Source organism: Narcine bancroftii, chromosome 3 (genome assembly GCF_036971445.1).
Source record: "Narcine bancroftii isolate sNarBan1 chromosome 3, sNarBan1.hap1, whole genome shotgun sequence".
NCBI lineage: Eukaryota > Metazoa > Chordata > Chondrichthyes > Torpediniformes > Narcinidae > Narcine > Narcine bancroftii.
The window spans coordinates 249,219,809-249,234,487 of NC_091471.1; the positions used below are offsets into that span (position 1 = coordinate 249,219,809).

Consider the following 14,679-nt stretch of genomic DNA (forward strand, 5'->3'; position numbering starts at 1 on the left):
TTTTGGGAGTTTTCTTTTAGGGCATCTTGGACTGTAATGGTCTTGGGTTTTCCCTCCCACACACACCTGTTGTTAATGTACAGTTGCCATAAAGGTTTATGATTGGGTGTTAATTTTATTGAGATAATTCTGTTATTGTTAATAAATTGTTAAACTTAACCCATCTGTTTATGTGTCTCTCAATTGCTGCTGGTGAGGCAAGCACTCTTCAAATGTCCCCTCATACTTCTACACACAAACATATAACATGAGATTTAAAAAGCTTGACTGGACTAGCAACGTGTTGGATCCAGGCACAAAAACACAGGTCTCAAGGACAAACAGATTCACAAATTTATTTAAATAAAAGTCTCTCCCAGAACTCTCCACCATTAAACTTTATTGAAACCTTAACATTTATATCATACCTTCAGCAATTGCCCCCAAGACCAAGATTCCAGACTCCTTAACAACCCAGTCTGGATGGAATAGCAATCCTTTCAGCAGTGGCAGAAGGTGGGGCAGGAGATCATCTCGGAATACATTGGCCAAGACATCCAATGCAGCAGCTGAGCACTTCCCTAATGCAAAGGAGTAACACATGAGCACTCATCCACATGCCCCACACTATACACATATCAGTAAAGATGAATGTGCTGTACCAGTGTGTACATGGTCCTGCCAGAATAAACAGCCATTTAAAAATTTATTTTTAAAAAAAACAAGCTGTGAGTGACTGAATTTTTACTGAACTTCGACTCGACTACATCTGATCATTTGTTCGTTCTTCATTTCACACCGCGACATAGTTGGTACGTGCACCTAAAATACGCAATGCACTCCAGAATCACAATCAAATGGCCTGTGACAAGAGAGAGCATTCACTAGAGGTGATGCTATAACAAACCAAATATCTCCATTTGGCAGACCATTGTCAAGAGCACCCAATAGGAATACAAATTGCTGGTCACCCAGCAAGCCCACCATCTGGGGATCCTTTAACCAGAAGCAAATATCGTATATGCCAGTGTATAGGACAATTTGAAACTTAAAAATGTCACCTCAAAATCATGAGATAATAGTCTTATGCTCAAGGTCTAAAATCCGAACCTTGACAGTGAAGTCTCAACTCCACTGCATCTTCCCCCTTCCTCAGTGATTCCTATTCCCATCCTGCCAGCTCTGACTCAAGTGTCCTGGCCAGGCCTGAGGCACTCTCTACCACCTTTCTTGGTCTGACAACCCAGCTCACCTCCACGCAAATGGTGACTGTGAAAAGAAACGAAGTTTACAATCTTCTGTCATTTTGCAGAAGAGATGAAAATATCACAAATATTTTGTATGGGAAGATATTTAAAATCAGCCCTGCCCGCCCATCGAGGGACACTGCCTGTTCAGCGGGGGAAACCTGCTTGTGCCCTGTTAGTTATCAACAAAGTCTCAGCGCTCCCCCACAGAGTCCATCCGCCCAGTCTGACTGCGCTGGCTCTGCAAAGGTGGTTAATTTTAAAATATGCTAATAAAACCTTTAAAAGGTAATTTGGTATTTAAACATTGCAATAGCATCACTCCACTGGTGGTAAGTGTCAGATTTTTTTTGGGGGGGGGGGGCATCCTATACAAAGGGAATAGCTCAAAACCATTTTAGGTAGAAAATCTAGGTTCGTCCTGTATGCTGCCATATATGATAATTTTGCTCATCTTTACTGCAGCGAAGTGGACGACATTGGGATCCTGAGAACATCTCTTGTGCCCCAGTAAATGTTCCTTCCTGTTAATTTACAGAAACATACTCAGGTTCCAGTCTGAGAGAGTGTCGTCATCGTCATCAAAGTCTTCATCCTCCTCGGTGGCATTCTCCTCGTGTTGCAGGGTGACTGTACGAGATTTGTGAAAGCGCGGCTTTATATCCTGCTCGCTGTCCGGAACGGTGTCGTTCTCCTCTACATCACCCTAGGGGCAAATGCAAGAGTGAGAAGAAGTCACTAGTGATTCAGAGGATAGAACAAAATTTTGATTAAAAAAAGCCCTATAAATGTAGTTCAGAAAAAAGTCATCTCATGAACTTGGACAGTGCAAACTCTTCAGTTCTTATCAAACTCCTAGCTCCTACCCAATTCCCAAAATGCATTGCAAGAGTTAACTGTCCTCACCTTTAAAAGGATTATGTCAATCTCCGAGTATTTCATCCCATTCACTAAAATTGGAATCAACCTAAAAGACAACAGGATATAAGCAGAATAAACAGTCTCCTCCAGAGTGGCAAGATATCTGTTAGTCACTAGTACCAACCCAAATGGTGTTTTATTGTTTTCACAACAGTGGAAGCAAAACACATTGTCTAAACCAGAGACAATTCAAAACTGATCTCTTGAAATGATTCAGTTACCAATCAACATTTGGACAGTCTCCCTAGGAAAATGCCAAGGCAATCAGTATTGTTTCATCCAAAATAGTACAGTACTTGAGGGAGAAAAAAATCTAATTTAAAGCAGTATAGTAATTCAGACCACGTGTGAAATGCTCATTTGCCAAAAGTTCTCACCACCTCATATTTCCATCCATATCGGTTCACTGATAAGATTGCTTGCTATGATGAGGCAACAATAGACTTCCATTATACAACTCCCAGCATTCTAGAAGGGAAAGCAGAGGGCATAAAGCCCATTCCCTCTACAGATGCTTACTGGATCAGGTGTCCTGATAGGGCCTCTTTGCAGATCGGCTGTTCAGCCAATGTCAGCCAGAACTCACATGCTTCCAATGCTACATTTTCATCAGTGTCCTGTGTCCTCTGCAACATGTACTGGGGTCGGGAGGAGAAGAGGCAAGCAGGAAAAGATAGAAACGAGTTAATAGGTGAACTACGGCAGAATACAAGGCACATAATTATAGGAGACATTAACTGGAACTCTCGCTTGCTCAAGTTCTGTAGAATCGGTACTTACTATTGAACTCACTAACCCCACCCAAGTCAATAACAGCCTGGTGGCACTGAACAATCTTCGGTAACTTGGAGGTCACCAGAAGCCACAGAAAGCTGACACAGCAGTAGCATCTTCAAAGAATCCTGTCATCATGCTTCATTTTCTGAGCTGAAGTAGAATTTGACAGTGATGCAGACGATTGGAGTAGAATTCACCTCCTACCCACCACACTCATGCACGACCCAACATTCAATAGTAGCATCGTAAACAACAGTCAAGTTGAATTTATCAACCAAGCTAGTTTTTTTTAAAAAACATATTAAGAAATACACAGAAAATAATCAAATCCTGCACAATGTTTCCATGGCTAATTTAAAGTTGCAGCTTCAACACGTTAGATCCAGGAAATTCTCTTCTGGAGTCAGATGGTTAAAGATCTGCTTTGACCCATCGCAGGTTACAGGCTACTTTTCTGCCAAGATGTGGAGGTACTGCTTGAATGCTCCCACCTATTCAAAAACCAAAAGCATAATGCCCCAGAGTATCATTCCTTCAAAGGCAAAACACAAGTAACATGCCTGCACAGAATACTGAGCGATAGGCCACCAATAACTATGGTCTGAATATTCCCTTCTACAAAATGAGCTGCAATAACTAATGCTGCACTAAATTTGTTGGGGTAGGTAATTTGCTTTTCTAATTGTTACAATGTGAACAACTGGTCTGCCATTTTAAAGGTGTAACCCTGTCAAAAGTCCAAAACCAAATATTGTTAGATAAGTAACAGGCCATGAAAGACAGAGCCTTGGGAAGTGTAATTGTGAGACCTTTGGGCTCAGTCAGGCATAGTCCTCCGAAAGTGGCAACGCTTGACTTCATTAAGAAAAGCATTGAGGCTTGGAGCTGGGATGTCATGCTACAGTTTTACAAGTTGCTGGTTCGGCTGCACTTGTGGTGGTGGGTGGGGGGGGGGGGGGGGGGGGGTACAATGCGCAGTTCTGGTTGTCATGCTAAGATAGATATGCTTAAACTTCAGAGAGTGTGGAAAGGATTCAGAGGAACATTGCTCAGAGTGGAGGACTTTTTTTTTACCCTAGAGCAGAGGCACCTGAGTGGTGACCTTATGGGGCAGAGATAAGGTAAATAATCTTTTTCCCCACAGGAGAGCTTAAAACTTAAGAGGGAAAGATTTAAAACTTATACAGCACAGTAACAGGCCCATTCAGCCCACGATTCATGCCGACCCAAGACACTCAATTGACCTCTACCACCAGTTCATTTTTGAACAGGAGGAGGAAACCCATGCAGACATGGGGAGAATGTACAAACTCCTTACAGACAGCGTTGGACTCCAACCCTGGTCCCAGTTGCTATAACAGTGCCGTGCTATCTGCTACACTAACTGCCACCCAGGGATTTAAGTGGCAAGCCCTGTTTTTTTTTCTCCTCCTCCTCCTCCCCCACTCCCCCAACACAGAGGATGGTGGGAAATGGAAAGAGTTGCCAAAGCCAGATAGAATTACAATATTTTAGACATTTGGACAGGTACATAGATAGGAAAGGTTTGGAGGAATATCAGCCAAACACTGACATATGTTATTAACATAGACACCTTGATTGGCATGAATGAGTTGAACTTGAATTTCAAAGCTGTGTAATTATAACTGAATTTATGTGTACAGAAAGTTGTGTTCTTGCATCACAATAAACATAACACACTGCAGACACCTTACCTGGATTATACTATGCATGTGAGGGATAAGGCGATCTATCCGAACTTCCAGAAGCATTACCAATGCCCGACATACATTTTTCCTCACCTCTGAATCCTCATCTGTCGCCAATGCAAATAAGTGCTACAGGAAGCAAGAAACACTGTCACCTAATTACAAGTCATAATACACAAAATTTTACCATTAAAAAGACATTGTATAAATGCCAAGTTTTGCTTGCTCTTCACCAAAACCTTGTAGTTTTAATACTGCCAAAGATTTCTCCCAAAGTGAAACGTTGCAGCCAATAGAATTGTAGATACCAAGGTGGCATGGAAAGAAAAATGAAATTTTAATACTGGAGTATAAAGTGACAATAAATGAGACAATGAGAATGTAGGATCAGATGGACGAATGTGCACAAAACAATAACACAATCATGGAAATCTTATCAAGAATAGAATCAGTCTTCAAAAAAGAGAACTGGATGCATACGAGAGGAATAGGACTGATGGAATTGTTCTAGTAACTGCAGCTTTTTCAATGGGGACCGAAAGCTTTCAAAACAGGTAAAACCCCTGTTATCCGGAATTCAAGCATCCAGCAGTCTCAAGCAACCAGCAAAAAATACACGGAAAATAGGTTTTTAAAAAAAAAGTTTAAAATTGGTGCACCTCATGTTAATTTGCCAATCATGCAACATACAATTGTAAGCAACTGGAAAACTCTCTCATCCAGCATCCATCAATCCCCATAGGAGCCTGATACCAAGGATTTTACTGTACATCTTTAATATCCAATTAAAAATTATGAAAATCACTAAAATGCCTCTCCAAGTACCAAAGTCAGGCAGCTCTTAATACATCCAAATAATTGCACGATTCTCCCAGCCTTTACCGCCCAGAGTTTGCATCATTTTGGTTTGACCACACTGGAGAAGCGCACAGCAACCAATCAGAAGTAGATTCAATAAAAGTATCTTTGAATCTCCCAATGCTGCTCATTTCCCATGTCAGAGTGATCCACATTAAATAGTGAACTTCAGACTAACTAATACCAGAAAATAAATCAACTAAAATATTTATTTTGTTTGATTGCAATGTGAACGCTCGCAAATTCTCGCTCCCCACTCTCCCAGCTGCTCAAGTTCCTTAAGGCTCGACTTTTCAGACTAGAGCTAGCAAATACAATGGGTGGTGTCCACTGTTATGCTTTTCAATAGGATGCAACAGAATCCCCAGCTGAATGTTCTCTTTATTCAGGAATTTCCACTGCTAATGTGTAAGGAGTTACCCTGTACAGGGCTGTAACAAGATGTGAATGCATCCTTGTACTTACAAGATAAGAGAGACATTGATGGATTGAGAGGCAGGAAGCTAGCAGGGAAAGGATAGCAACAGTTTTAGTCATTGGACAAGTAATGATATGATGATGTTCTAAGCATGTATCCAAGGGTATAAAAAATCACCATTTTGCTGATAACGGCAGAATGCATTCTCCGACTAACATCGTTAGTCGCAAGTGTTACAATCCGGTAATAAAGAACAAAGAACCCTGATTTCGACTCAGTCTGGTGTTTGTCTCACTCATTCATGAACAAAGCAGACCTAACACTATACAGGTTAGAAATGTGGTTGAAGATTTTCAAAAAGATAAGATCATGGCCATTAACCCAAACCCTTGAACACCATACCTCAATGAAAGTATCAACATTTTCCATAAGTGCCTGGGCCCTGCCGATGATGAACTGATTCACACAAGCGATTGCATGGGATCTAAGAGACAAAGGCACACACCCATTTGAATAATGAACCCAGAACATATTAATTTCCCCCACAGTTGACCACAAAGATTAAAGAATTTCTTACCTGATCTTGGCACTACAATGTTTGAAAAACTGGAGGAACTTGGGAATCATGATGTTGAGCGGTCTATTCAAAGCATCACTGTCCAGCATTTCAGAGGAATCCTCACAAATCTTTTGCAAAGCTCCAAAAGCACCCTCACAGGTATTGTAGTCTTCAGAGTTGAGCAGGTTACAGAGTTGAGGAAGTAGTTCTGGCCAAGCCTGTAGCTCTCCCTTTGATGCAATAGTGGTGATCAAAATGCCTAAGGAGAAAAATATCAGATTGCAGAATCAAATACCTACAATTCAATGAATCAAATGATTCAATCGATTAAAGATACGAATTGGGAGCAGTTATGTGCCAATGATCCCCTCAAGTACACTCCACTATCAAACAAGATCACTCTGATCCATCTGCAGCTGAGGATAATCTTTCACCATACTGAGAGTCAGTGAGGGAAGAGCTTGAATAGAAAGTCAGAGATCAAGATCAGAGGAACTGCGCCCGCACACACACCCCAGGCACTTGAACATACAGATACTCTCCACTCACATATCTGTAAGTATTTAATTTATTGTGGGTTTTTACATTTTTAATTTAAATAAGTTTTTTAAATTATTTGTACGCCGTATTCTTGTGAACTATATATTTTGAAAAATCTTTTTCTAACATTGAAGTAAATGTTGAATCTCTCCATAGTTGTGGTAGGGTCCTTTCTGTCACTTAAGAGAAGGTTGGATACAAGGGGGTTAAGGGGGTTTATGGGCAGAGAGTGGGGGGGGGGGGGATCTAGTGGAGTTGTTCGAGTGAACTGGCGCGGACTCGAAGGGCCAATAACGCCTGTTTCCGTGCTGTAAACTGTTATATGATCTCTCTCACACACCACATTCATTCAGTAAAGGTATGCATGTCATTATTTCCAGAAGGCTGTTCTCTTTATTCAAATTGCCAAAAGCTATTTCAAAGTGACCTAACTAGGGGAAAAAAAAGTTACTAAATTAAAAGGGCATCTGACGACTTTGCACTGGGCAAAGTCAATTTAAACCATCCATTCAAGCCTAGTATCAAAACAAACCCATTTGAAACAAACTAAGCTGCAGAGAGTAAAATGGTAGGCTCTCATTAAGTTTTTCACCTCACCTGTCTCATTATTCAGAAATTACAGTTGGGGTTTTAGTAAATTGGCAACGTTATATAGCTGCATCTTGATTAAGGGGAGCCCAGTGAATAGCTACCGAACTAAAATTGACCCTTAATTAGGATTTAACTATGTGTTCCATGCTTGCACACGTTCATTATTTATAGAGTAAAAACCTTCAGTAGATTCATGTGATTAACCACAGAAGACAAAAACTATAAATAAAAGGAACTGTGGCCACAAATGCAGGAAAAATTTGGAATACCTCATTACTCAGTTGTTTGATATAATTTCACTACATCCCCAATTTTTGTATAGTTCCCAATGCTTTTTATAGCTACAAATGCTTAAGAGGTTTTACTGTCCGATTTAACTGCTATAAAAGATGATTGATAGTACATCGGAAGCAATAACCACATCTAATAGGATTCTCAATGATTGATAATTAGTCTGCCATTTAATAAAAATTCCAAAAACTGAATTGAAGCCTAATATAAAAAAAAATAAACAGACTTCCAAAGATATGCTAGAAATGAACTTTTAAGAGCAGAGAGTTCAGCTCAGTATCTTTGGGTTGAAAGATGTTTAAAACAACATAACCAGATGCTGCCAAACCTCTGGAGCTTTCTCCCTTAATGCAAAAGCTGCTGTTAGAAGCTTTTTGCAATTACATCATAGAAACATCACCTTGTGTTTAACTAGCATTTTCTGTACATTCCAGCCAATTAACAAGAACTAACCCACTGATCATACAACAGCAATATTGAAATGGTTATTGCACTTTGGATCACAAAATTAACTGATTTATAAAGTGGCCTAACAGCCTGCTGGAGGATCTCTGAGGCTGAAAAAGAATGGTTGTCATTTCAGGTTGGAGCCTTTTATCAAGATCATACGTGGCCATGGAATGGGTTGACCTATCAATAGTGAAATACCCTGAGACCGAGTTTGGTAGGTATGTGGTTAATTCAGCCAAAGCTGGAGAAATATCTTCTGTCATGTATAACATGCATGCTATAGAAAACTATGAGTGGTATGTCATAGAAAAAAATCTAAATTATGTTAAGGAAAGTATATAGACCCAAATTCAAACAACAATCCTCCCCATCAATCCAGTTGGCAACGCCAAAAATGCCACTCCTGACATATATGCCCAAAGCTGTAGACCTTCATACTTCAATTCAATATCAAACAGACCAAACAAGAGGTAGAGCTAGTTCCTTCTGAACTTGGCAATAATAGATTCACTGGAACTTGCAACAATGATTAGTTCATTAAATCTGAGCTCTTTATGTTGCACTGCACTGCAATAGTTAATAGGAGAATGGCATGGGGAATATATTACTCAAGCTTCGCGACCAAAGTATTTACATGGGTAGCTTGACTAGTTGTTACCTATAGTTGCTCTGATGAGTGGAGAGGCATCTCCGATGTTATTTAAACATTCCTGTTTGATGAACTCAGCAACACCCTGGGGAAAACTCTGGTAATGAGCCTTCACATTGTTCTTGAGAATGAGGCCACTGAGGGAGCGCGTTGGTTCATCTAAAAGGAGAGAAACAACTGTGTAATTTGCTGAAATTGCCCATAATGCCTCACAACATATGGCAGCTCTGCTCTTTCCAGCAGCCACTAAACTGAGGATTCAGCCATACATTGTCATAGCGACTGCAAGTCAAAATTAAAACACAATAAGATAGCTTATTAAATAAACAGCACCTTCAGATTTCAGTCTAGTCAGGACAAAAATTAGATAGTTGTTGAAGTCTGGATACTGGTTCAGCTGCTCCAATTTCTGAGAAACACAGATCAGGATAATAAATCAATGAAATACAGAAAGCCTCTCTGCCCCAACCTCTACCCAATTACAGATGCCACAATGAAAATACTGCAGAACAAGACGTGACATCCCAGTCTCTTGGGGAGAGAATCCCAGTTTTCTAGAAACAAGAATGTTCCTTGATTTTACTCCTAAATGTATTTTTTTAAAAAACTTTTATAAAGATCCTTCATTAATTCCTGTGAGCCCTAATGCCCTTTTTCTAATTTTCTACCAAAAATACCCTTCAACGCCATAAACGCAAGGGAAAGGAAACCAATCTTAAGCACATAAACCCTCAAACTCCTTTGTGAGTTATTCCCACAATTTGTCCCTATTTCTACTAACCACTAGCTTGAAAATCTGGTTATAGAAAGAATTCCCAAATGATATTCAGGACCCCTAGCTCACTCTTCTGAACTAATGAATGCCAAAGCCATGTGCAAAGTGCGTTGTATTTCAAGAACCAAATGGAGGACCGCCAGACCAACATGATCTCTAGGAAATCTGAGCCCACAGCATCAATTCCTTGCTCTTCACCAAACGATCTGATGCACAGACTTTAAAAAAAAAATTATAGCACAGTGACAGGCCCTTCCAGCCCACAAGCCTGCATTGCCCAAATACACCCATGTGCCCAATTAACTTACCAACCCCGTATATCTTTGGAATGTGGGAGGAAACCCACGCAGACACAGGGAGAATGTACAAACTCCTTACAGATTTAAACCTGGGTTGTTGAAGCTGTAATAATGTTGCGCTAACTGTGACACTAACTATGCTGCCTCAGGCACTGTGCTGAGAAGAATTATTTCCATACTCTTGTCACTCTCTGGAAACAGGAGAGTCTCGAATTCACTCCAAGATTCAATAGCGACTATTTTAAGTGCAGACTCCAGGGCTGGACCTACCTGCTAGGCAAAATATTCTGCCTGTCAAATTTCTTTGATTTTAAAAACCATACACGGGGTCCACTCAAGTGATCAGTGGTATCAAGCAGTCACATGGACACAATGGGGCAGATCTTCTGCAGGGCTAGGATAACTGGTCTCCTCCCACTGGATGATGCTCCTTGCTCAGTCACGCATGGGAAAAGTGTTGAGACTGTCTGATGCACTTAGAATGGCTTTAACAGAAGAGTCTCAGTGCTAAGGCTCCCTAGCTGCCAAGCCATTCCTTGTCAATGGATGTTTAAAGTGACTAACATTCACGAACATTGAAAATCACAATGGATCTGTTACATTTGAATAGATGGGAGCAGGAATATAACATCTATTCCTTCGAGCCATTCTGGCCCAATGATCCACCTTCCAGCACTCTTTCCGCCCATCCCCCTATTCCCCTCACCTCCAGATCTAAATGACGTTGATGACCAAGTCTCCACACCCCCCTTAGGATTAAGGCTTCCAAAGTTTCCCCATTCACTGAGCAAAAACAGTTAAAAATGGCTTATCCCTTTTAGCTGACTCTGGGTTCTGGATCTTGGTTAAAAAGTGAAAAAATGAAATTAAAAGACAATAGACACGTGCATGCAAACAGGCATACACACAATTGCATATACAAGTGCATATACACCCACACATTCAAAGACACATGCGTAGACACACACACATTCCTTTACTCTCAGGTTGATCTCACCAATACAAGGCAAATTGGTCAGCCACATAGAGATGGAAAGGGTCCAACAGATAGGCACTCAGAATGCCAATGAAGAAAGTGTTCAGGTAGATGGGAAAACATTGACACGTGTGCAAGATGGTACGAGGAGGACCAGTGAAAATATGCCGGCAGCAGTGAGGAGACAAATTACAAACATAAGAGTGGTCAATGTCACTCACAAAAAGAAGCATCGACTTGAACTGAGAGGCAAATGGTGCTAATTGGTGAACATCACCTGATCCGATGAAGCAAATGCCATTTCAGGGCCAGTGATTCCAGGCCAACGCAGATTGGCAAAAAGAAATTGGAACAGTCACCTAAACAATAAGCCATGTGACTGAGTATTTAGAGGTGGTTTGGGAGGAATTGTTAGAACAGCTTGCGCAAACACACATTGTGAAACACAGCATATTTGCAGGACTTTTACAGAGTGCTTTTTGCAGGAGGCAACAAAGTATGGACACCCCCCTTGCCTGGGAGAGCACGTGACCTTTGCAGGCAGAGAAGAGTTTTGCTCTCAGAGAGAGAGAGAGAGGAGACAGAAATCAGTTCCAGAAGGACAAAGCTGGCAAACTTTGGAAGGCTGCCTGGTCGAAGGAAAAGACTAGCAGTGTGAAAGGTGACCTGAAAGAAAGAGGATCCTCTAGAGAACCCTGAAGGGGGAACATTTCGTCATCAAAACTGATTGAGAAGGGGAGGGAGTCACTTGATGGAGTAGTGGCTGGTCGGGTGGAAACAGCCCTCTCCAGAGAAAAAAAGTGTGAAAAAGCAGAGCTCAATAAACATAAAATACAGGAAGAGAAAGATAAAGTTACAGAGAAGAGACAGAAAATGGCTCCCAAAAGAGAAAAAGTAAGAATATCAGAGAAAAGGGCAGAAGGAAAATCACTGAAGACGGCCTTACCTGCACGTCGAAGCAGAGAGCCACCGTGGAGAGGAGCAGCCGATCTCTGGTGTTGCTGAGTCCCCAGAGGAGTGGTGTCCTCCCTACCAGCGGACTCCAAAAATAGCTCTCAGAGCCAAGAAAAGATGCGCAGTGCGCAAGTAAAAGAAAAGGTTAATCCCGATGGGTGGGGACTCAGATGAGGAGTGGCCAACTACGAGCGGCCAGCTGAGAGACGCCCAGGATCGGGGTGTTCGGAAAGAAGAAAGAAGAGTGGTGAGAAAAAGAATGAAGGGTTGGAAGAGGGTGAGTGGCAACAGGGTGATCAGCAGCGGGCCTAGCAGTGGGTCGACCTGCGGCAGGGGGCCCAGCCACAGGAGACACACCAGCGGGAGGCCCAGCAAGGATACAAAAGCAGCTCACCAGAGAAGGATGAAGATACAAAGACATATTGGAAAACTACAGTAGGCAAAACATAAAATAGTTGGCCTGAAAGAAGGCAAAGAAGGGTCAGATATGAAGGAATTTATAAAAGGATGGATCCCGAAGGTGCTGGGAACGACAGATTCACATGAAGAAATCGAAAGGGCCCATAGAGTGCTAGTACCAAAACCGCCACATCAAAAACCAAGATCCATATTGGTAAGATTTCTAAGATATACGACAAGAGAAAACATACTGGAGCAGGCAAGAAAGAAGGTTAGAGAAGACAATAAGCCGTTGGAATATAAGGGACAAAAAATATTTTTTTACCCGGATATAAGCTTCGAACTTTTAAAGAAGAGGAAGGAATTCAATACGGCAAAAGCAATCTTATGGAAGAAAGGGGATAACTTTATATTAAGACATCCAGCAGTACTCAAAATATTCATTCCTGGGGAACGGAATAGACTGTTCTCAGACCCAAAGAAAGCCTAAGAATTTGCTGAACATTTGCAGGACAGGAGAAGGAGGAGTAACAAGGATGACCGGCAAGAAAATATACAAAAATATGTAAAAATATAAAGTAAAGATAATATATATATGTAAAGATTTAAAGATGGATAAGAGAAAGGGAAGAAGGAAAAAAGAGAGAGCTTTGTTATAAGTATAGGAACTGAATGGAAAGGGGAGTTGTGGTTGCCGTCAAGGGACAGGAGGCAATCCAAGGAGGGGAGGTTCATCTGGGGTTAAAGGATTATTGCTTATAGAGATTGTTGGGGTATTTCATGTCTTAAATGCAATGTCATATATTGAGATTAAAAAGGAAAACTTAAAAAACAGTAATGGAAAAAAAAGGGGATGGAGGTGGTCAAGAGGCGGAAAAGTGAAAATAAAGATATAAGATGGCTACATTGGACCATATGACTATAAACATTAATGGAATAAATATCCAAATTTAAGTGTATCCCACTGGGGAAAAAAAAAAATCACATATAATTTAAAAGATAAAGTTAGAATGATTCAAAAAACCTGGGAACCATATATGGAACATAACAGAAAGAGCAGGCCTCGGACCACCACCACCTAAAATGATAAGAAGATAAACACGATCAGATTTAATGTGAATAAGTAGATGATACGTCTTTTTTGTTTGTATTCCTTCTGTATAAAGATATTGTTTTATTGTATTTTATATGTCCAATATCTACTGTTTATGAAGGGGGAAGGGAGGGATGGGGGGGGGGGGGGGAAGAAGAGAAAATGTCACTGTGAGTATTTAAAGAGATACACCTGTAAATATATTGGTTGATATGGTTTATAGTGTGAAAAATAAAAAATTACAAAAAAAAGACTGATTGAGAAGGAATCAGTTGCGGATGTCCTGGAAAAGGAATCTCTCTCTGAAAACCAACAAGAACCTTCCTGAGTGGTAACCATTTGCCTGTTAAACACCCAAGACTGGTGAACTTTGTTAATGCTAACCACAGAACAAGAATTGCCTGCAACCAGTGAGATTGAACTGTGATCCAAAGAACTTTTCTAATCTTAAATATTCATTACACACACCTGCACTTAGTATGGGGGGGGGGGGGAGAAATTAAGTAGTTAGGTAGGTTAAGTAAATTGATAAGAGTTTAATTCTGTTTTCTTGTTCAAATATAATTAAAAACTACTTTTGTTTAAGTAACTGTGTTATGGTGCATATCTATTGTTGCTGGTTTTTGGGGTCCTCTGGACTCCGTAACAGCCATAACTGCTTAAGAATGTATCGACCCAGAATTAAATTCCTCAATAAAAAGTTATAATTAGACAGGGAGGAAAGTTTAGGGGAGACATCAGGGGCAAGTCGTTCCTCCCCACCCCCCCATATACACACACACACACAAAGAGTTGTGTGTGCCTGGAATGCCTTGCCAGGGATGGTGGTGGAGGCTGAAACATTAGAGAGACTCTTAGGCACTTGATCCAATCATCACCTGCCAAATTCTATCACTCATCTACACAGTCAGAACAATTAACAGCAGCCAATTAACCCAGCAACTCATATATGGCATGTGGTGGAGACCAAAGTACCCAGGGGAAATGCATGCAGAGAGAATGTGCAAACTCCACCAGACGTCAAGGTCAAATGCAGGTTGCTGGAGCTGAGGCAGCAGCTCCACCAGCTGCACATGAAACTAATTCATCCAAGGACTCAGGAAATCTGACAGATCATTCTTCATTTACAGAGTTGGCTAGCATGTCAATCCCCAAACCTCAGATGAACTACTGCCAGATAGGTGCCTGGTAGGT

At 41.0% G+C, this 14,679-nt stretch overlaps 1 protein-coding gene across 4 annotated transcripts in view; it reads right to left on the bottom strand.

Moving 5' to 3' along the window:
- Positions 1-14,679, bottom strand: part of LOC138758501 (transportin-2) — a 37,256-nt gene that overhangs the window by 14,850 nt on the left and 7,727 nt on the right. For 3 of the 4 annotated variants that reach the window (XM_069927486.1, XM_069927487.1, XM_069927488.1), the window contains exons 3-11: positions 9,323-9,398; positions 8,999-9,148; positions 6,487-6,727; positions 6,312-6,393; positions 4,640-4,762; positions 2,667-2,785; positions 2,133-2,193; positions 1,773-1,932; positions 408-560 (exon numbers count right to left, since the gene is read on the bottom strand). In XM_069927486.1, the coding sequence (XP_069783587.1) occupies positions 408-560; positions 1,773-1,932; positions 2,133-2,193; positions 2,667-2,785; positions 4,640-4,762; positions 6,312-6,393; positions 6,487-6,727; positions 8,999-9,148; positions 9,323-9,398 (1,165 nt within the window). Of the gene's footprint in view, positions 1-407; positions 561-1,772; positions 1,933-2,132; positions 2,194-2,666; positions 2,786-2,927; positions 3,416-4,639; positions 4,763-6,311; positions 6,394-6,486; positions 6,728-8,998; positions 9,149-9,322; positions 9,399-14,679 lie in introns of those variants that run through there. The other variant, XM_069927489.1, reaches the window with a different exon arrangement.